This window comes from Orbicella franksi, chromosome 3, assembly GCF_964199315.1.
Source record: "Orbicella franksi chromosome 3, jaOrbFran1.1, whole genome shotgun sequence".
Lineage (NCBI taxonomy): Eukaryota > Metazoa > Cnidaria > Anthozoa > Scleractinia > Merulinidae > Orbicella > Orbicella franksi.
This window is the reverse complement of record NC_138147.1, coordinates 14645001-14669075: the sequence shown is the minus strand read 5'-3', so window position 1 is coordinate 14669075 and position 24075 is coordinate 14645001. Positions and strand designations below refer to the sequence as shown.

The window sequence follows — 24075 nt, the reverse complement described above, 5'->3', positions numbered from 1 at the left end:
CCATGACCTTGACATGATTATTGTATAATCTGCAGTTACAACATCACAGGTGCTGATTTCGAAAATTCACTGTACGCTTTTGGCCAATCGGAAAAGAGATAGTGAGTTCAATGTATAATACTTGTTAAAATTATTCAATGCTCAAAATAAACAGCTATAATAGATGCTTTTTCTTGGGAGAAATGCCTCTTTACAAAGCTTGGGATATAACAAGATGAAAGAGAAAGTCTGTTGCAGCAAATAGACATCATCTTAGAAACATGTTAGCCCCAGGGAAGGGACATCAAAATAGGCTAAAATGTCAAATTCCCCGGGGTATGTCCGGCACCCCTACATTGACTGGTGCATTATTATTATCTCTAGATTTTTATTATTTTACTTTATCTTTAGTGACAAGGTAACTTACCACAAGATTCAAGTGATCTTTAAAGTATTTGTTTTGCTCGTTTTTGTTTGTTAAGCCAGAAAAAGGATTCACTGCCAAGCTGTCTTCCTGGAAAAGTTCTGGCAGGCCGGGAACTGCGCTAAAATCTATTCCGGCTGTATCCAATCTGTTCATAAGTCCCGCTTTTAGTATCTCTATACTTGTTCTCACTATGCTGGTGGTATTTTCAATGAAAGAATCGATACCTGCCTGCGAAACTCTGTCTTTATCTTTCATTCTCAACAAATGTAGGGCGCCAGTACGACGGATTTCTTCCGATTCTCGCTGAAAGTCGAACGGCGGCAAAGGTGCAAAATCGTAGGTGCCATCGTCGTCTTCATTTATTTCACCATCCATATCACTTCCACTCAAGTTGTGATTGATCTCTTGTACGTTTCCTCCACTTTTTTCGGCCTTTAACAAATCTCCGTGCTTTCTAATGATATGGTTTCGGAAAGAAATGCATTTCCTGTAGGTCTTCGCGCAGCCATTAATTCCACAAAGAGCGTGGAAGTTCGGATCGCTGGAATGACGATACAAATGGTTAAGCAGAAAGGACAATGTAATGGCGATGAAATTCACGCAAAGATTGCAATGATACGCCATCGTATATCAGATCTATCTCAGCTAGGTCTAGGTTCGTTCACTTCGATTGACCTGGGCGCTTATTTATATTCTATGCGCCCTGGATTGACCTTCCAACTTTCCCGCGCGCGGGGAATAGATTACCATCACACTCCAAAGGTCATTCAAGTGGCTCATGTCACCCCTCCTCCCCTGGATAAAGCAGAGATTTCTGTCAAGACCACAAATTCAGGTAAAAAGCCATAAGAAAACACAAGATACCCAGTGGAATACTTTTAACGAACTCTTGAAACGAAACAATGCAAGGGTTGCTCTTTCACGGGCCTTGTGATTGCTTACTCTGTCTACCCTAGACAAAAATATTTCTGCATGTGAGCAGACACGTGATATGAGATATGAAAGTTTGCTCGGGCAAGCTAGGTTGGTGCACTCTTTTGTTTTGCAACGGTTGTGTGAGTATCGATCGCTACACAGGCTTCATTTCGCTCTTCATTTACCTCAAAATTGAAGAAAAGACTATAAAAGGTTAGTAACTTATCACTTTCTTTGTTAAGTGTCACTAATTGCGGTAATCTCCTTTTGAATCTTTCATTCCATATGACGATGTTCACTCGTGCATGTACGGCCCATGTTAATTTGTGGTAACTGTCCGCGTGTATTGAACCGATACTAAAGAACCGATAACAAAATACCTAACAATATACAAAAGCTAAACAAAGACTTGTAAAGAAAAGCAGTGCAATGGTCATTCCCCTCTGTACTGGTACATGAGGTCACGACCCATAATTAAATTGTGCTGACCTTTTTCACAATACAAATGCAAATATTTTGATACTTCTAAGCTCACTGTTTCAACGATTTTTGATTGCAGCATTTAACATGGACATAGAATTGGAGCGCTTTCTCTTACAAGGGCGAGTAAAGGAGGAAACAATTCAGAATCTGGTCAAAGACGAGGTAGGTTTGCCGCTGAAAACTCGCTGTTTCCATCGATTGACCCTTGATAGCCTTGTTGACCCTTTCATTACCGTATGGAATTAAAATCTGGTGAAATTACACGACAGAAATTCCTTCTACAGTAATTTTCGGGTTTTAATTTCATTTTTATCACTCTCTTGTACATACAGTAAGCTTACTTCTGAAGGGCTTTACCGGATAGTTGGCTTCTTTTTCAGGGCCAAAGAAAAACCAGGTTAAACATACAATTAGGGGATCATCACACTGGCGCTGTTTTATTCCTAGGGGATAAATTTTGATTGTAATAAACTCTCCTAAGATAAGAAGTGGGTTTGAATAGTAGGAAATTGCCTTTTACTGAAATTGTCTCTCTGTAGCTTATTACAGTAGAGGACTTGACTTCTGCCAGTGAGGAGCTTCTGAAGTCTTGCGGAATTAGTGGGGGTCAAGTGTTAAGAGTCAAGGCTGCATGTGCTAAGTTTGTAAAAGAGAGTAGCATGGAGGAGGTGAGGTTTACTGAGAATTAAGCCACTGTATATTGATACAAGTAATATTTGTCAAGATATACAACAAGCACCAGTATTAGCTATTCAACTCTAGCTGAATTTAATTAACTTAGCTGTATGAAAATGTGTTAAGTGTCATGAATCAAAACAGTGATTTGCTGAGTTAAATGTGGCTTCTTTGTCTTTCATTGGATGGGGTGTCTTAAATTAATTTAACTTTTTACAGACCTTGTTTTAGAATATGGGCAAATTAAAATCTTACTTTCTCTTTGTATCAGCCTTCCCAGATTTTGGTGGTTTAAATTTTATATTTCTTTAGTGCCCCCATTTAGTGGTTCTTGAACTATTTCCACTTGACAATAATTAACAATTATTCACCAAAGTGGAGGTAAATATCCACCACTTTCACCAACTCTGAGGTGAATGATTGTTTTAGTATATACCACACAAGCTGAATAACTAGCAGACCAAAGAGTAACTTTACTTGTTTGAGAGTAACTTTATTTGAAACGGGGAGCCACTTTGTTTTTCTTCAGCTGCTCAGAGGTGAATAGTACTGGTTAATCACCTCCGAGCTAGCCAATCAGCGCAAGCGAAAAGCACTATTCACTTGTGTGGTATGTACTAACAACAGTTATTAATATACATTTTATTGATTCATTTCTTTATGTATTAATCAGATAAACTCACATCCAAGTTCAAGTGATCTTTCAATTACTTCATCCATTGAGTTAGCATCTTCTTCAGCCAACGCATCAATATCTTCAGCAAAGTCCTCATCGTCATCTTCAACAGAGTCATCAGCATCTTCAACTAAGTCATCACCATCTTCAGCAAAGTCATCTCCACCTTCAGCAAAGTCATCTCCACCTTCTTTAGCAAAGTCCCTGTCATCTTCTCCTGCCTCAACACTGTCATCTTCTTCATCTTCGAAATTATGTGCCTTTAGTCCCTGTCAACCTTTAAACTCAAAGTGTGGTTCATCTTGGCTGGTGAATTTTCAGCTTCCATCTACTGTGAGTTTGTTTGTAAAATGTTATGCAATAAGTTAATGACTGAGAGGTCTTCCAAAGCCTCTTCTAACATATTTAGAGCAGTAGACAACACCTAAACAAGGTTATTATTTGGATGAACATTTTCCCAAAATCTAGTATTACTTACAGACTTTTGCTTCCTTTACTCAGTACAACCAGTTTCATTCCCAGAATTTAAAAAGAATATATTAATATCTTACAGGTAAATGCTGCATAGGCAAATTGTACTTAACCTGTATGGTTCCATGGATTTCAGTAAAAAAATTAGACTGATTGCAATGTTATCTTTTCCCCTCAGTTTTCACCTGCTGTAAACAAGGCACTTGAAGAAAAAAAGTTGACGGGCAACAGGAGGAATGAGTTGACGAGAGATGTGTGTTCCAGTCTAAGGGTACACACAATGTACCCTACAAAGGCAGAGAGGGAGCATGTTGCCTTCCTTCTCATAAAAAAGTTTCCTTTTTTGAGAGATGCCATTGGCAGTGGAATTGTAAGTTGAGTGAACAACGTTTATAGTCATTATAGTGTATTTCGATAAAAGTTCCAAGGAAGCATGTTTTTTTTCTTCCTGTTGCAGCTTAGGAAAAGTTGTTTAGGAAAAAAAGGTATAAGAACATAAATTTTGCAGCGACAGTGAGTGGCAAATATTTATTGAAAAGAGACTGTTTCCTTGTAATTTGCATCACAGTATCAAAGCTTGAATGTGAGCACTTGAATGACCATGTTTATTCATTTATGTTGTTTATGTCCTCAAGACCTCACTAACAAGCTGAATTTCAATATATCAAAAGTTGCCCATTCTATCTGTAAATTTACTTAGTGGGAATCCACTACACAGCAAGTGTCACTGTAGCTGATATGTCTTATTGTGTTCTTGTATGGTAATTCAACTGCTTATCAAAACTTCAGGGTTCCTGGGAAACAGCATTTAAGAACCGATTCAAAAACCTGAGGAAAACTGGACAAAAGGGCGTGGAAACATCCACAGCAAGGAACCATAATAATGACATGGGAGAAAAAAAAGAACCACAGCCGAAAAAAAGGCGCATAGAAGAAATATTTGAAATGCCAGAAGGCGAAACAGCAGAGACTTGCCAGGAGCATGTTAAAGCTATGAAGAAAGAAATGGCCCGATCATCTAACCGAAATTTGGCAATGGTGAAGGAACTCATGGAGTTGACACATAGCCACAGAAGGCAGTGGTTCCTCAAAGAAACGGTACCCATAAGTAGCTTCATTGAAGAATACCCAGCACTTAAAACACCATTTGGGGTGAGTGTATCTGAGAGGAGGAGGTAGTAAGTAACCATAAAAACTCGGATATCATTGAAATATCTTATGGAAATGGAATTTATACTGTTTCCTTTAAGATACAGTGAAACTGGAAGTTAAAGGCTTTATACCATTCATCTTTTTTGTTATCATTATGTTATTACAATCCTTAACAAAAGTTGTATGATATTCAGTCATCCATGTTTTTCATCTGTTGAACCCCTAAATTTGTTGTGTATTGTGGAAAAGTAATGTACCTAAGGACTATAAGAGTTTTCAACATGGAATGAGGGTAAGGTAGCGACCTAGACTGTCATATTATTTGAGATTGTACATTGTTGGTTTTATTGCAATTTGTTACATCTTGTGATATGATATACAGTGGAAACCTGTCAATCCAGTCACCAATGGGCCACAAGAATCTGGCCGTATTAAAATGGTGGCTGGGTAAAAGGATTTTTTCTAAATAAACAAATGACTGAGCTTTTGTCTGGGCCAGAATAAAGTGGCTGTAATAATGAAGTGACAGTATTAACAGTTCCATTGTAACTGCACATAAACTAGGTAGATTTTACTTAATTCTTAGGCTTCGCTTCAATCAGTTAAAGACATACATGTAAGCATTTCTTTTAATTTCAGATAAAGGCAGAGTTTGCAAGAATTTTGGGCAGGAAAAACCCTGTAAGGGAAATGACTGAAACTTTTCAGCAGGTCTGGGTGGAGAAAATCCTGGCATTTGCCGAACCTCAACAAATTGCAAAAGATGTGGTGCCAGCTATGAAAGATGCTCTCACAGAAAACCCATCAAAAAAAAAGGTAATTTCTATTGTAAAATTATGCATAATTTGTCTTCTTGTTGGTTCCCTTCATAATACATACATTACATACATTATTGACTAGAGGTGTTTTTTTTTTACCTAATGTGACTTATCATGCACTTTTGAAATCAGTGTGTGCTTCCAGAAAATATCTATACACACCACACAGAAGGTATTGCAAATTTTGCAGTAGTGGGGGTCGTAAAGGCTAAACTTCTATGGGGAAGTGTGAAGTGGAATTGCACTCTCTGTGGGAGAAGGTCGAGGAGCTGAAACTGAACAAAAACTTCAGTGGTTAAGGTTTTGAGTATTTTCTGTAACATTACAGTTTGTTGTCATCATTATCTTTGTCATGGTTGTTAAAATATTATTATAATTTCCATCAAATATCTTTGCTCATGCTCAAGTGGTTTAAATGTGTCACATGACTGAATATTTCCCAGCTCAGACTGGAGAATATTTCAGTGATATTCCCTAAATATTTTATAATAAACACAATCACCTCCATTTAGCATAAAAATATGCTTGGATATTTTCCCATGGACATCTGCCCCAAGAAGCTCATAGTTTTTTTTCAGCTACACTCTTGGAAAACTACAAGCTTCCCCAAAAAGGTAATGACTGCACATAAAAAATATATGTCAAAGCATAATTCCAGGCCAAATAGAGACTATTAAACAATTAGACCCATAGCCTCTGAGGGCAAAGGGTCTGATTGTTTTAGTATCACCCAACTAGTTGGACAGAAAAAGCAGAAATAAAGTTAACAAAGCAAGTTGAAGAAAGATTTATTTGGGAATAATACAAAAGAATTTCACTACTCGATGACTATTGCTAATAGTCCTCTAGTAGCATAGCCAATCAAAATGCAGGATTTGCATTAGTCCACTAGTTGGGTGATACTAATGTTAATTATATATCAGCTTTAAACAGAGGGAATATCTTTGACTGATAGTTGTATTTTGATTTCAAGGAATTGAAGAGGCTGCTGCTGTTTTGTTGTTGCCACGTCTTTTGAGGGAAAAGGGAGGAAGCACAGAAGACTTCATTAAGATCTGCACGGTATGGCTAATTCCATGCATAATTGAAATATAAAATAATGTAACATACAAGGCCCAGTTATACAAAGTGTTGTCACTTCTAATTCTGGTCTGGAATGAAGACACATCACAACTTTATTAATCTCTCGTGTTTGTTTATTGGGCCACTGTTGTTTACCGTTCCTTCCACCCCAGAATGAAATATTCCAGTAAGAGCCACCTCTCTACAGTAGCAACTGTTTTTGGTCCCAGTGAATGGTCCATACATTAACTCTTACTTTGACCTCTCCACAATGGTCACCTCTCCAGAATGGCAATGGCCATCAAAATTTGTCTCCAGGCAGCCAAAAACACTTCTTGACAATGGCAATTACAAAATAATATACAAAATAATAATCCATTCACATGTATCATTTGAGTTTTAAATGTTACATTACAACCTGGAATGAAGGTAGATATGTAATTTATAATAATTAGTTCAATACCTAAATGTTAGTAATTTATTGGTATAACTTGATCTGTTTTTCCTGTAGGTTGAGCTTATAAAAGCTTTATGTATTTGAATATCAAGGATGACCTGGGATGCTTCATTTACAATAATTTCTTTTTTGTTTTCCATGTAGGAGGAAGAATCTCTTGACAATGTGATCAAGCAGACAAAATTCCCCAGAAACATTGGTTCTGGGGAATTTTGGGATTTGGACATGCTAAGCATAGCAGTTGAGGGGGAGGTCGTTCTGGACTCGGGGTCCACCTCCATGGCCGCCACATTAAGCCTTCTTGTGGCATGTTATTATGTGTTTAACATAATGTATCCTACTAAGTGCTCTAATGCCTTTTTTTTCTGTGAAGCTGCTTTGCTTGATATACACCAAACTGCCAAAAAGCGAGTAGCAGTAAATAAATTTATTTCAGCTCTGAAAATGTAGGAAGCTTTGTAAGAGGCTGCATTATAAAATACTATGAATTAGTTTATAATTGTTTATACAATATTTATTTAATTATTTTCTAAAAATTATACAGAAACCCTGTAATAATTAGTGATTTTGGACAAAGTAATACATAACACGAATATAGATTTCATAGAATTATACTATAATTGATAGGCTATTTATGCAATAGATATATTATAAAATTTCTTTCCTGTCAAGATAGTTAAATTCAGAATTGGTCAGGGCTTTGATAGTGTAGCTTGTTCTTCATGTATTGTACCATGTACCAAGCAAGCAAGTACCCACAAGGTAGATACATACACGGGTACTTTGTATTTCATTTTTTCAATCTCTTTTGGAGTGTTTTGCTAATAAACCACTTTCAGCAGCTAGATTTCATTAAGTTATATTTCAATTGAGACTATTTATGCAACAGATGTATTTTATTTTTTTTTTTTATTCTCTTTCCTGCAGAAAGATTTTATAAGGGTTTCAGATAGTTATTATTTATGTTTCATTACTACCATGAATGATAGTGATATTGTGATAATAAAAATTGTAATGGTGATACTCCAAGGTAATTTTTGAGTGTTTGGTTAATAAACCACTATCAGAAGCAAATATGTGTGTGTGTGTCGTATACTGGAGTAATTTAAGTTGCAATTCATAGTTCTGTTGCATTATATTGCTGTAGTTTTGTTTTAAAGCTAACGTACTTCTCTTTCACAAAGGCTCTGGGGAATAAACCGCCGAGCCTTGTGCAAAGGTCTGTTGTTTTAGGCTGAATTTTTATATGTCAAACCTGGTCTATTAACTCCCTCCTGAAAGAGTTAAATGTATCCTCAAAAAGGAGTTCTTTTTAACTCCTTTTTTAGAGTTAAAGTAACTCCAATCAAGGAGTTAAATCATGAGGAGTTAAAATGACCTCAAAAAAGGAGTTATCCTGTACCTAAACTTTTAACTCCATTTTTGGAGTGAAAATAACTCCATAAAGAGTTAGAATAACTCCGTTTTAAGAGTTAATATAACCCCGACCTCAGAGTTGTTTTAACCCCAAATTTGGAGTTAAATTAAGGAGTTAAAACAACCCCAAAAAAGGAGTTATCCTGTACCTAAAATTTTAACTCCAATTTTAGAGTTAAAATAACTCTCTGAAATTTACTGTGAAGATGACCGCCCGGATGGTGAAGCTGACGGTGCTAATGGCAAAGATGACAATGCTAATGGCAAAAGTAATGGTGCGAATCGTGAAGCTGACGGCGTCAATGGTGTAACTGACAGCGTGAATGGTGCAGGTGATGGCACGAATGGTGAAGCTGACAAACACAAAGGATCAGATGGCGAAGATGGAATGTTGACAACATTGTCCACAGACACCAGACACAGCATCACTATAACCGACAACGAAAAGGCAGTACTAAAAATGTTGTTCAAAAAGGAAATCCAGCAAGGTCTTAAAATGAGTGAGCAGATGATTTGCGATAAGCTCAAGATGGACAGAGCCCTTAAGGTGATGCTAGTTGGCAAAGCCAAAGTGAGAAATGTCCAAACGTGGATTCTTTGTGAACAAAAGAAAACTGCAGCAGCGTCAATAGGTAATCTCCCTACCATGGATGCTGCTGAAAAAACAGCAAATTACGTTGCCACTAATGGAGGCCAGAGGAAGCTGCTTCGGTCAAGTCATCATGCCAGTCATGGTCAATGGAGGACACTTAAGGGATTAAAAGAAAATTTTCTGAACTTCTTGCTGTCTCAACAACAGGATCACTCACAAAAGCAGCAATAGAAACACATTGGCAGAAGGATGATGATCTCAGAGCAATCTATGAAAGGGAGGAAAAGTTCCCAGGAAGGGCCTACATTAAAGTAAAGATCATATTTAGATGGAACTCTCTAGTTTAAAACACTATGTCACTTCAGCTTTTTGTTAATTGTAGAAGTTCCTATTAAATGTGTTAATGGTGTTAGGAAATGATTTATGTAACCTTGCGAGTTATTAATTTTTAAAGGACAGTTGCATCTTAAAAGAAACGTCACTTTAATTATCATTCTGGTTAATAAAAGGCCTAGTTTGATTAATAATGGTCATTAAACTGAGTGGAGAGCAATTTGGTCTGAAATCATATGCGGAATTTCAAAAGCGAACGACTGTGCAGCACGAGTTTGATTTGAAATCACAAGTATGATTTCAGACCAAAATTGCATGACACGAAGTTCAATTACCACTTTATTAGATCCATTTTAAAATCGCACAATTTTGTCACCTAACATTTTAGATTTTGGTCTATTGTTTCTGTAGCCAGTTTCTTGAAAATAACAGAACTGGAAACGCCTTTACGTCTTATTAGTATGCAAAACGATGTCATGTGACGAAAACTCATTCAAGCATGACAAAGACACAAGCAGTTCTGAATTTGGAACGAAAATAGTCTACTTCATGCATAAAAGTTAAATTCTCTTCGCCTGAATCAATGATGGAAGGCCTTCCTTTCTTCTGTGGTTGAGGCTGAGACTTTTCGTTGTCTTTGGAGAAGGAATTTGTAGGTGCATCATGTGTAATTCTGCGAAGGATTTCATTTGAATTGTAAAACTCCTTCGAGCGCATGATGCCCAGTGGATAGTACGTTTTTTTCTTTTAAGAGTGCCTGCCTGTAAAAATCAGACAAATTCTTAATTTCGTGACAAAGGTCAAAAATTCAATTTCGCTCATATTCTTATGGTAGATAGGCTAGGGCATGACAAAAACTACTGCATAGTTTTTTTGGCAAAATATGCTTTTATTTCAAAGAAATAGGCAAATTACCAAATTCCTTTAAAATCGTCATTTGACGCACCATTTTATTAAACTAGTTTGAGAGTCTCGCATGCAAAACCACATTATTCTTCCGTCTTTAAAACACTCAAATACTTTTGTGCGATGTTTAAATGTGTACTGAGTTGATTTTAGGGAATGTTGTGTTGTCTCTTCGGGTGCAAAATAATTAAATTTCGAAGAGATCTATTTTATTCACGTAAAAGTACTTCTGAATATAATTAATTTTCACCATGTGCGAAACCTTCAAATGGATTAAGCTTCTGGTGGTTGATTTGCAGAAGGATGGTCTACAGATTCCTGTAAAAATTTCTTTGGGGAAATGATTGTGAGCGATCCGAGAGCTTTTCAAAGTACGTTAAAAATGCAAATATTTGACCATCGTCGTCAAATTTCAATTTACGGGTTGGACGTACATTTTAGCATACACCACATGACTTGACCTATCTTAAGTTGAAATAGACACAGCTGATAATTTCGAAATGTTCTAACCTCATTTGCTGTAAAAGGCAGGTCCAAAGCCGATTTGACGTGTTTCTCACCATTCGTCGCACATAAAGCAGAAGTTTGCTTTTGTTTACATAACATCCAATGTACATCGCCAGCTGTCAGCTTATTTAATGGTCGAATACCACGCATCTGTGACCATCTTTCTGTGCATATGAACATCACTGCATCTAATTAAAAAACTGCCGAGTCATTTGTAGATAGTTGCTTGCTTTGCAGTGTGCCAAAATATTACGTTTGATTGATTGCTGACCATTGCAGATAAGCGTGTTGGCGCAGCACAATCTTACAGCTGTTATTTGTTCGTCATGCAATGCTGTCACGGCATATGCTGCACATTTGGATCTATTTTGTATAGAGCACTCTCAGGGTAAGTGAAACAATTTAATCATAGTTCATCTGTTTGTTCATATATATAATAATATGTGTATATTTATGTAATCGTATTCCATAGTGTATGCGACCTTGGTCCAAATCATGTTTGTTTCAGACAACAGCTGATAAAGCTAGTGCCTGTACCCACTAGAATTTTAAAAAAATCACCATAAATAAATTATAGATCAATGAAGAACTAGATTAAATAAAAATAGGAAATCACGATGTCTAATTTGTGAGAAAAATGGACTAAATTTAATCAGTAATTACGTGAGTAAATAGCCCTGGCCATGCCATTTTGACGTATTTTGTTTGCTTAGTGGCGAGGCATTGGTATGTTTGTAACAGAAAATAGAGGACTGTTGTCAGTACAGTCCAAAATTATTGTCAGTAAAATATTGTAAGTAAAACACCTATTGACCAGTTACCTCCCCGGCCACCATTTGGTCGTTCCGATAAGGGTTTCATTATTGTCTTTACCCCTATTAAGCGGCCACTCAAAATTTAAAAACTTTGTTTTGGAAAGGGCGATGGCAGAAGAGTCTGAAATTGAAGGTGCATGACGAGTTATGATTCAAACACACGCCTATCATGATTGTCTTGAATTGACTACATGTTCACCAAGAAATTTATAACCCGATAGTGAAAAATTAAATGTTCAAGGTGCAACAACCTCTATTTAAGCGGCTAGCCCCATTAAGCACTCACCAATCATTTCCCCGAGGGTAGCCCACTGTATTACATGTAAACCAAACATAATTGCACAGCGCGAAAAGACCTAGGTATGAGTTTAGTGTTACAGTATTACGCAAGGCATGTAGGTAGCGGTGGGCGAGTAAAAGATAACAACAGGGGCAATGGTAAACTATTCATTCTTTTCATTTCTTAATTTAATCTTTTCCTACTCAATGCGATTGTGTGCTCTTGGTGGTTCCAAGCCTTACGGAGCCTTACTTATTAGGATAGAAATTGTCCTATCCCTACCTCCTAAAATGGGATGACAGCATTGCGTGATGAACAAGGAACCGCTGCAAACAAGGATTCAAGCCATCAAACCTTGATGATCAAACGTAATATTTTGGTGTAGTGCAAAGCAAGCAACTATCTACAAATGACTCAGCCGTTTTTGACTTAGATGCAGTGGTGATCATGTGTCGAAAGAGGGTCACAGATTCATGGTATTTGACCATTAAAGAAGTTGACAGTTGGCGATGTACATCGGACGTTATGTAAACAAAAGCAAACTTCTGCTTTATGTGCGACGAATGGTGAGAGAAACACGTCAAATCGGCTTTGGACCTGCCTTTTACAGCAAATGAGGTTAGAACCTTTCGAAATTATCAGCTCTGTGTCTATTTCAACTTAACATAGGTCAAGTCATGTGGCGTATGGTAAAATGTACGTCCAACCCGTAAATTGAAATTTGACGACGATGGTCAAATATTTGCATTTTTAACGTACTTTGAAAAGCTCTCGGATCGCTCACAATCATTTCCCCAAAGAAATTTTTACAGGAATCTGTAGACCATCCTTCTGCAAATCAACCACCAGAAGCTTAATCCATTTGAAGGTTTCGCACATGGTGAAAATTAATTATATTCACGAAGTACTTTTACGTGAATAAAATAGATGTCTTCAAAATTTAATTATTTTGCACCCAAAGACACAACGCAACATTCCCTAAAATCAACTCAGTACACATTTAAACATCACACAAACATATTTGAGTGCTTTAAAGACGGAAGAATAATGTGGTTTTGCATGCGAGGCTCTCAAACTAGTTTAATAAATGATGCGTCAAATGAAGATTTTAAAGGAATTTGGTAATTTGCCTATTTCTTTGAAATAAAAGCATATTTTGCCAAAAAAACTATCCAGTAGTTTTTGTCATGCCCTAGCCTATCTGCCATGAAAATATGAGTGAAATCGAATTTTTGACCCTTGCTGAGTTATTTTCCATTTTTATGGACAGGGACTCTTAATACCATTTAATGGCATGATTTTAAGGGAGTACAACTCGTTATCATCTCCGTTTCTTTTTGTGACCTTGGCGTAGGACTCAATACTCAGAACCTTGTCAAGTTCTTGTAGCACCATTTGTTTCATGATATTTTCAAGATGTTGGGACTGGCACCAGCTTCGTAAGACGTTTGTTCATCCACTGTTTTGTGCAGTGGGGCGTATTTTGACTATGTTTATTTGCAGCGACAGAGTAGAGCTCCTGTGATGCTTCGTTTGAAACTACCAGAAACCTGGAAACATCTACCTTCTTGAGATGGCTCTGAATTTGTTGTTGAGTGGTTTTCGTTTGTTTATGTTTTACTGGACTCGCTATCATACGGATCTTGAGCAGACTGATGTTGAAGAAAAATTGCCAAAATATTCGTCAAAATGGACACTGAAAGTTGGAAACTTCCATTAAAGTAGGTCTTCAGCCTGAAGAAGATCATAATCCTCATTCAGAAACTGTAATTAATTAAATTCGTCAACTTTTTTGGAAAAAACAAATTACAGACTCCAAATATGGACAGTGAAAGTTGGAAACTTCCATTAAAGTAGGTCTTCAGCCTGAAGAAGCTCATAATCGTCATTCAGAAACTTGAATTAATTAAATTCCTCAATTTGTTTTGGAAAAAACAACAATAGCAACAAAGTTTTGTCAACAGTAGTTGTAAAATTTGCCACACGATGACTTTTTGCCTTTCATTTTCCTGAAATTTTATTTATTATTTTGAACTAACCTTGAAATCTGATTTGCTGTTTTGTTTTATTGTCTCATTCTCATTGGCTGAGAAAAAGATGTGATTTAGAGCAAAAATAGTGCGATTTGTAAATAAATCACACCACTGAGAGCCAATCAGATTGCAAGGATAACCTGTGATTTCAAAATGGATTTAATACAGATGATAACCAAAAATTAATGTGTTGATTTGATCTGTAGAAGCTGATTAACGGGATACAAGCGTCTCATCAACAAGGAAATCTTTAATGTACACCACAGCACTACTCTGTGGTATATTTGTACTCCTGCCCATAAGAGTCTGGACACGTCTGTACCTCTTTTAGGTGTTATTACGTCAGATCAACGCGTTTTCGGATCAGGTTCGCCATGTGCTCGTTGTAGTGTTGGATCTTTGTGTTCATTAAAGTTTAGTACTTAATAGTGGCAACAAGGGTTCTGGAAAGTTAATGTCAGCTGTAGTGAACTGCAGTAATTCAAAACACATACAGACAGTCTGGAACCGAGAGAATAAACGAAGGAAATTATGGCCGGTAGACCACCTTTTGACCAGTTCAACGCTGAATCAGAAGATATCAAAAGTTACCTGGAAAGACTTCAAGAGTATTTTACCGCCTATGACCATGCGGATGATGAAGGTAATGCTGCTAAACGATGAGCGATTTTATTGACATCTATAGGAAGCAACTCTTTTTGAGTGCTGAAAGATTTGGCATTTCCCGACGCTCCAAACATGAAAAACATTTCATCAGTTGGCGACTCTGCTACGTGAGCATTTTAAGCCGACGCATTTGAAGATCGCAGAGAGATACCGTTTCCATTCTGCTGTTCAGCAATAAGGGCAGTTCATCGCTGACTTCGTCTGGGAATTAAAGAAATTAGCTGGAACTTGTGAGTATATGAATGAACAGTTAAATGATAATTTACGCAATCATTTTATTTGTGGATTACATTCACATGTCAAGCAGAAACTCTTGTCAAGAAACTTTACCTTCCAAGAAGCAGTGAACGAAGCAATCGCACAAGAAGCTGCATGCAAAGATGTGAAAGATATTGCAGATTCCCATGGGGGAGAAACCAGCGCTAGTGGTGAGAGTGGTGGTGTGAATGAGGTAACGCGTGACAACCAAAAGTCACGCAGTCGTTTTTCAAAGTGAGGTAAGGGTCACGCAAGAGACGGAAAATCAGGTCAGTCTGTCAGAGACAAGAAGCGGTGCTTCTGCTGTGGCCTCACAAATCACACGCAGGATAACTGCAGAACCAAAGGCGCAGCGTGTTTCAAGTGCCACAAAACAGGTCATTTGCAGTCTGAATATCCTAATGGAAAGTCCTCCCCTAAGCCGAAGAAAGACAGACAACATGTCTGTCTTGCAGAAGATTATGAGGAACTAAGAACAAGCGACTCAGAAGATGGTTTTCATGCGTCTATTTTCACTTTAGAGTCTGAGTCACAGGATTTGAAGATATCTGCCGCTGCAGTTAAGGTTCCTGTGCTGATTGAAGATGTTGATTTTCAAATGGAAGTGGATACGGGAGCAGCAGCATCTATCATGAGTTACAGGGATTACGAACGATATTTCAAATACCTAGCACTGAGGCCAGTCAATGAGTCATTTCATGCTTACACCGGTATGCTGCTGGATATCGCAGGGCAAGTCTTGGTTGATGTGGAGTACAATGACCAACAATTGACCCTACCATTGTTCATTGTTTGGGTTGAAAAGTATGCCCTTCCCCTGCTTGGATGGGCATGGATGGCAAAGATCCACCTGCACTGGAAGAACTTGTTCTCACCGTGTAATGGGCAATTTGTGGTCGAGCGAGATAACGACAAATGCATTGTGTGGTGTAAATGACATTGCAAAAGGCCCTCTTGAAGGCCTTCTAGACACTTGAACACTGCGAGTTTTGCGTGACTTGAACACTGCGAGTTTTTGCGTTATAGTATAATTCATTGTGTCATACATGTAGTATGTTCAGCTTTCTTGTGCGAGCCTGCAATGCTTGTGGTTGCCTCGTGATTACAGTTGGCCGCCATGTTTTGTAAGGACAGAGATTTGGTGATTAAAGCCTAGTATTTCTGCAGGCAATTGTCTTTTCTCATTTACAACAATTTAATCACCAGTCTCGATGGACAAAGTACTCCGTCCGGAGCGCCTGGAAACGGACCCTAGCAGTGGTGAAGCTTCGAAAGAATGGCTTCATTGGAAACGAACCTTCGATAACTTTTTGGCTCTCCTACCACAAAGAGACCTCGACGAGCTCTCGGTACTGGCGAATTACGTTTCTCCCTCAATCTTTCAACACATCGAGGAGTGCACCGACTATGAGGCAGCCGTAGAAATATTACAAGCTCTTTTTGTGAAACCTCGGAATGAAATCTTTGCCCGCCATATCCTTGCCACGAGGTGCCAGCAACCTCACGAAACTTTGGACGAATTCCTCCAAGCTCTGAAAACACTTACCAGGGATTGCAACTTCCAAAGTGTCACTGCTTCTAAATATTGCGAAGAAAGCATCCGTGACGCTTTTATCACTGGTTTACGGTCACCTTCAATCCGCCAGAGGTTACTGGAGAATAATACGCTAGATTTGAAGGCCATATTTGATCAAGCTCGTTCTCTGGAATTGGCTATGCGTAATTCCGAGTCCTACTCTGGTCCTCCTTCATCTGTCAATGCAGCCATTCCACCCACCACTACGGTGGATCAGGAACAGATAGATCCCAGCACACTAGCTGCGGTAGGATCAAATGGCTCACCTCAAGCGACTACTTGTTTCTTCTGTGGAAACAGCAACCATCCTCGTTCAAAATGTCCTGCCCGTGATGCAGTTTGCTCTAATTGTCAGAAGAAGGGCCATTTTGCAAAAGTTTGCCGTGGAAAGAAGATGAGCAAGAATAAAGTTTCAGCTGCAGCCTGGTCTCCTACACTTGCCACAGTTGGTGCCCCTGAATCCCTTTCAAAGTCTTCAGGAACTGTAATCATCCAAGGACTGGAGGTCAAAGCCCTCTTTGATAGTGGTAGCACTGAAAGCTTTATTCATCCAAGGTTGGTAGAGAGGGTAGCTCTTACCGTTCATCCTTCATCTGGTACAGTATCCATGGCTACATCAGCATCTCGTACAGTTAGTATCACCGGTACCTGTGTCGCTGATCTCTCCTACCAAGGACGTAAATATGCAGATTACAAACTGTCCGTCTTGCCTGGACTTTGTGCTGACCTAATCCTTGGTCTTGATTTCCAATCCCAGCATTCAAGCGTCACTTTCCATTACGGGGGCTCTGAACCACCTTTGGCCGTCTGTGGTTTTAGTAAACTGAATATAGACCCACCTGAGCCATTTGCGAATCTGACTGCAGACTGCCATCCAATTGCCTCAAAGTCTCGAAGATACAGCCAAGAGGATTCTGCTTTTATTGACGAGGAAGTGAAAAGATTACTCAAAGAAGGCATCGTTGAACCAAGCCTTTCACCATGGCGGGCACAAGTCGTAGTGACTAAAGACGAGAATCACAGGAAGAGGCTAGCGATCGACTACTCGCAAACAATTAACAGGTTCACACTTCTAGATGCTTTCCCATTGCCCAGAATAAGCGACATGGTCAACAAGATGGCCCAGTACAGAGTATTTAGCACAATCGACCTACGTAGTGCGTACCACCAAGTACCGCTTAAGAAGGAAAACAAGCCTTACACAGCCTTTGAAGCTCGAGGAAATCTCTATCAGTTCACTCGCCTGCCTTTTGGGGTCACCAATGGAGTAGCCTGTTTTCAGAGAGAGATGATGAAGTTTGTAGATGAGAATGATCTTGAGGCCAGCTTCCCTTACCTTGACAACGTTACTATTTGCGGCAAGGACCAAGAGGACCACGACACTACCATGGAACATTTTCTTGAAGCTGCCAAACGCAAGAACCTCTGTTATAACACTGAAAAGTGTATCTTCTCAACCCGGCGTCTCCCCGTCTTCGGATACATCATCGAGAAGGGTACCATACGGCCGGATCCTGATCGTCTACGGCCCCTGCGTGAACTCCCTGTTCCACATGACTCAAAGTCCATGAGCAGGTGTTACGGGTTATTCTCCTATTATTCACAATGGATCCCAAGGTTCTCGGATCGAATCAAGCCAATTGCTTCTTGCAGGTCGTTCCCTCTGCCTCCGCCAGCTGTTGAAGCATTTGAAAGTCTCAAGAAGACGATAGAAGAAGCTGTTGTCACCGCTATTGATGAGACCATTCCCTTTGAAGTTGAAACTGATGTGTCCGAAGTAGCGCTAGCAGCCACTCTCAACCAGAATGGAAAACCTGTCGCCTTCTTCTCGCAAACTCTTCAAGGCAGTGAACTGAAGCATGCATCCATAGAGAAGGAAGCCCAGGCCATAATAGAAGCGGTGAGGCATTGGAGACACTTCCTTACTGGAAGACACTTCATCCTGAAAACTGACCAGAAATCGGTGTCCTACATGTTTGACAAGCAGCACAGCGGAAAGATAAAGAACGAAAAGTTCCTGCGTTGGAGACTCGAACTCTCCTGCTTCAGTTTTGATATCGTCTATCGCCCCGGCAGAGATAATGTCCCAGCTGACACAGTGTCCAGGACTATGTGTGCCATGGCCACTGAAGATTCCCTCTTTAAGCTTCACGAAGCACTCTGCCATCCAGGCATCACCAGGCCAAACCACTTTGTGCGAACCAAGAACTTACCTTATTCCCTCAATGAGATTAAGAACATGACAAGCCGGTGCCCTATTTGTTGTGAATGTAAACCTCAGTACCATCGCCCAGAGAAGGTTCCCCTTATCAAAGCCACTCAGCCATTTGAGAGCATCAACATCGACTTTAAAGGCCCTCTTCTGACAAATAACGGAAACAAGTACTTCCTTATAGTTGTTGATGAGTATTCCCGGTTCCCATTTGTTTTCCCATGTCCTGATGTATCCACGAACACAGTCATTAAGTGCCTTACATCGCCGTTCTCACTTGTTGGAATGCCAGCATATGTCCATTCAGACCACGGATCTTCATTCATGAGCAGAGAGTTACGGGAATTCCTGTCTTCAAAAGGAGTAGCTTCAAGCCGAACTACCAGTTACAATCCAGAAGGAAATGGGCAAGCAGAGAGATGCAATGGTGTGATATGGAAAGCAGTTACTATGAGTTTGAAATCCAAGAACCTACCATTCAAGAACTGGCAGGATGTCCTCCCCGATGTGCTACACTCTGTTCGTTCTCTTTTGTGTACTGCCACCAATGAAACTCCACATGAGCGATTCTTTGGTTTCTCACGCCGATCGTCAGCTGGCACCTCCATTCCCACCTGGCTAGCTACACCTGGCCCAGTGTACATTAAACGCCAGGTATGCACAAGTAAGATGGACCCTTTGGTCGATGAAGTGGAACTACTCCAGGCAAACCCTCACTATGCGCATGTGCGCTATCCTGACGGTAGGGAGACGACAGTGGCCACAAAGCACCTTGCACCCAAGGGCCACATGGAAGTTGTCGAGGCCCAGTCAGCACCAGAATGTATTCCAGAGGAAGCAGAGAACTTGCCCCTTGACACACATGTGAGTGTTACGCCTGATGCAGAACCATCGTCTGTGCCCGAACCTGAACTTGAACCTGAACTTACACCAGTACTGAATTCAGAACCTGTACGTCGCTCCCAACGAGTTCGTCGTCCTGTAGTTAGACTTAATCTTTAAAGGACAGGGTGAATGTGGTGTAAATGACATTGCAAAAGGCCCTCTTGAAGGCCTTCTAGACACTTGAACACTGTGAGTTTTGCGTGACTTGAACACTGCGAGTTTTTGCGTTATATTATAATTCACTGTGTCATACATGTAGTATGTTCAGCTTTCTTGTGCGAGCCTGCAATGCTTGTGGTTGCCTCATGATTACAGTTGGCCGCCATGTTTTGTAAGGACAGAGATTTGGTGATTAAAGCCTAGTATTTCTGCAGGCAATCGTCTTTTCTCATTTACAACACATTGTATGCCTAAAGAACACTACACTGAGATTTTCAAACCCCATCTTTGAATGGTCAAAGGTGTAACTGCTAAATCACATCTCAAGGATAACGTGAAGCCTGTATTCCAGAAGGCACATCCAGTGCCCTACACATTGTGCCCCACAGAGGAGAAGGAGCTGGAAAAGATGGAAGATGAGGGCATCATTGAGCCAGTAGAAGTTAGTAATTGGGCCACACCCATTGTCTGTGTACCTAAGATTGATGGCTTGGTACACATATGTGGCGACTACAAGGGGACTGTTACCCCGCCATTCAAATGGAGCAGTTTCCTATTCTGACGCTAGAGGAGATACAGGGAAAAGTGTCTACATGGAAAAAGTTCACCAAAATTGACCCGAGGAGCACCTACCGACAGATGGTCTTGGATAAGGTGTTGCAGCAGTTATGCATGATCAACACCTACAAGGGCTCATTTTGATATACCTGATTGCCATTTGGAATTTCATCAAGTCCAGCTATCTGGCAACGTTTCATTAAGCAATTTCTAGCATGGCTGAATGGAACTTGCATAATAATGGTGATCTGTTAGTGGGTGGTGTTAACGATGATGAACACCTGCGTAATCTGGAAGCAGTGTTTCAGCAGTTCCAGAAGTATGGCCTGAGAGTTAAGCTCCCCAAGCGTGTATTCATGGCACCCTCTGTGATATACTTTGGTCTTCACTTCTCAGCAAGAGGAATTCAGCCAACTGATGAGAAGGTGATGGCTATCCAGGACGTGCCCACTCTAGGTAATGTGACAGAATTACATTCCTTTCTAGGAATGCTAGCAGCACTTGGCAACTTCATTCCCAAGTTGTCAACTCTTGCCCATCCACTTTACGAACTGTTGGGCAATAAACCTTGGAAGTGGATGGCAAATTGTGATCAAGCCTTTGGTGATATCAAACATGCATTAACATGAGAAACCACCCTGACGCACTACGAGCCAGGCCTCCCTGTGGAGTTGTCCGTGGACACATCACCTTATGGACTAGGTGCAGTCATTATGCACGTGTATCCAAATGGGACACGCTGTCCCATTCCCTATGGATTGGGAACACTGAACAAGCAGGAAAAGCGTTATGGTCAGATTGATAAGGAGACCCTGGCAATCATGTTTGGTTTGAAGCGGTTCCACTTGTACCTGTATGGTCGACATTTCACGATTCTAATGGATCGCAAACCACTGGAACGTATCTTTGGGCCCAAGACGGCACTTCTGTCATGCGTCTACAACGATGGGCAATTATTCTTGCAGCCTTCAATTACAGCATTAAGTTTGTGCCATCTAAGCAAAATGCAGTGGCAGATGCATTATCACGCCTACCTTTACCATTGACGGCTGGTGGTGAGAGCGCTGTCTTCAAGGTTGAAGAGCATCTGGTAGACTGTTTGCCTATCACACACAAAGAGATAAGCCATGCAACACGAGTTGACCCTGTGTTGTCCAGAGTGTTAGAGTTTCTAGAGTGGTTGGCCTCAACACGTTGAAGATTTACGCCTGAAACCTTTTTTCCACCATCGTTACAAGTTGTCAATTGAACAAAATTGTCTATTATGGGGAATACGAGTGGTCATCCCTACACGCTACCAGAAGGATAAGTTGGAAGAATGGCATGTGGGTCATCCAGGCATTGTCCGTATGAAAGAGTTAGCTCACAGTTACCTTTGGTGGCCAAATGTTGATTTGGAAATCAAACAGACTGTGAGGAACTGAAGTAGTTGTCAGCAAGTTAGAAAACCACCGGCGGCAGCTCTGTTAGCACCCTGGATGTGGCCGAGTAATCCATGGCATCACATTCACATCAATTTTGCAGAAGATAAGAAGAGGCACTACCTCATTCTTGTTGATGCACACTCCCGGTGGCCCGAGATTTTCTACATGCCGCGAAATACAACAGCAGCATCAACGATCACTATCTTAAGGGAACTATTTGCCAAATACGGAATGCCTGTTCACTGTGTCAGCGACAACGGGCCTCAGTTTCGCAGCAAAGAATTTACACATTTCCTTAAGATGAATGGTGTAAAGCACGTAAGAGTAGCACGTTATCATGTGGCAAGGAATGGTTTGGCTGAGCGCATGGTTCAGTTATTGAAGAACCACATGAAGGCTTGCAAGGGCAGCAAACTGTTAATTCAGCAACGAATTGAGAACTTCCTGCTGACGTATTGGTCGACAAAGCATCCTACAACTGGTAGAACTCCCGCTAGTCTGTTCCTGGGCCGCGAGCTTTGAACTCTGTTATCCCTTCTTCGTCCAAATGTGGGAGAGAAGGTCCTTGTGAGGGACCTCAGAAAAGGACACCTGGTGGCCATGCTTGGTGGCTGAGCAAAGTGGACTGAGGTCACACATGGTTGTACTGAATGATGGAAGGGTGTGGAAGCATCTCGTCGGTCACGTGAGAAGGGACAGTATGGACAGAGCAGTATCAGACCCTAGCCGAGAAATGGAATCTCTGTTTCAAACCCTTCACAGGCGCTATCAGTTAGTCTAGCAAATGTACATAATGAAATGGAGTCAGGCCACAGGCAGGTATAGGAAGAAGTCCCAGCCATTGCAGTAGACAAGGCTCCACCTGTTGTCCCGCAATTTCCGGAAGCAGCCTGCCCCCCCATTTCGCTGATCTTCTAGAGTGTGAAAAGCTCTGGACAGATTAATTGAAACTATCTGAAGTTCCGTTGAGACTTGAACTGATAGAGTTGACTTTGAACATTATTAGTGACCTGAGTCCATTAGCATTACTAGTTGCTATTAGGTTGTTTACTTAGGAAGGGGGAGATGTGGTATATTTGTGCTCCCGCCTATAAGAGTCTGGGCATGTCTGTACCTCGTTTAGGTGTTATTACATCAGATCGATGCCTTTTCGGATCAGGTCTGCCATATGCTTGTTGTAGTGTTCGATCTTTGTGTTGATTAAAGTTTAGTACTTAATATATTCCACTTGAACTCTTTGCTAAAATTTGCAGGTTCTTAATACATCCGTCGTAAGGTTTAAAGAAATAAGGATATCAGGGGATGATTTCTTTTGAGTCAAGAAATAACAAAGTTTGTAATGGCTTCGCTTTGGAGAAAGAACGGTTGAAAAACGTTTAAAAAAATTGATAGCGGTCATGGAGGCCTTGAAGGAAACATGAAATAAATCATCATTATGGTTTAAAAAAATCAAGTTCAAGACTTAGTTTACCTCATGTTGAATTCTAGAATTCTAATTCTAATTCTAGAGTTGTCTCTAGTCATTGTCTGTAGTCAATGTTGTCAATTTTAGTCTCTTTAGTTCTCTTGTTGCCTTCAGTTGTATTTAGTTGTACCTAGTTGTATATTAATAATTCGTGTAAACATGACCTGCCTTGATTAGCTCAGCTATCCGCAGACATGTTAAAATTGTAATTTTACTTTGAAAACAAAATAAAATGTACGTATGTATGTTTGTATGAATGCAATTCACACAGATTCGTATGTTAATGAGTACTTTATCATTTACACTCAGTAACTGCCAATAACAAGGCCTCATCAATAAAATTACTCATATTTGAACTTTAGTGTGATGATTTCCCGTCCCCATTCTGTTAACAATCAATCGCACAAAGAAAAAATGGATTATTCATTTAAAAAGACATACAGGCACAATTTTTTTTACCTCTGGAGCACTGTCACTTTCCTCTCGAAAAACATTAATTCTCACAATTTATGATTTTAAGATTTGTCTCCATAGTTTAATTTCCGATCATTGACACAGGTGTTGGATAGCCATGACAAAATGTAATGGGTTGTAACTCTTCCAAACAAAGAAAATTGCTTTCAGGCACGTTGAACCAAGAACTGACAAAATATGATACGAAAGATAGGAAATAAATTGTCAGGTGTTTTAATTTTTTCATTGCTCAGCACACATGGAACACCATGTACGTGCTCTAAAAAAGAGCATCAGTAATAGTAAGAATCACTAAATGTCAATGAAAACAGGGTTGACCTCATTCTTAGCAATGCCCTGATTAGCGTACAATTCGCACTGTTTTCAGGCAGTGACATATCTTTAAAGGAAGTGCCGACCTT

The 24075-nt window shown here is 39.9% G+C and overlaps 1 protein-coding gene across 1 annotated transcript; it reads left to right on the top strand.

Annotated features, from left to right (window-relative positions):
• The first annotated feature begins 1599 nt into the window (after positions 1-1599).
• LOC145481400 (uncharacterized) lies at positions 1600-7398 on the top strand. The gene is made up of 6 exons (XM_081459880.1): positions 1600-1966; positions 2344-2472; positions 3153-3488; positions 3805-3996; positions 4416-4778; positions 5418-7398. Exons 1-6 carry the CDS (start codon positions 1889-1891, stop codon positions 5676-5678), a joined length of 1359 nt encoding a protein of 452 aa, XP_081316006.1. The 5' UTR covers positions 1600-1888; the 3' UTR covers positions 5679-7398.
• Positions 7399-24075: the final 16677 nt, after the last annotated feature.

What these genes read in the sequence shown, in the direction of transcription:
- LOC145481400 (XM_081459880.1), top strand. Translation starts at nt 1,889, where the DNA reads ATGGACATAGAATTGGAGCGCTTTCTCTTACAAGGGCGAGTAAAGGAG. An exon ending in AAGAGAGTAGCATGGAGGAG is followed by an intron (nt 2,473 to 3,152) that starts GTGAGGTTTACT and finishes TGTATTAATCAG; the next exon opens with ATAAACTCACATCCAAGTTC. An exon ending in ATTTTCAGCTTCCATCTACT is followed by an intron (nt 3,489 to 3,804) that starts GTGAGTTTGTTT and finishes TTTTCCCCTCAG; the next exon opens with TTTTCACCTGCTGTAAACAA.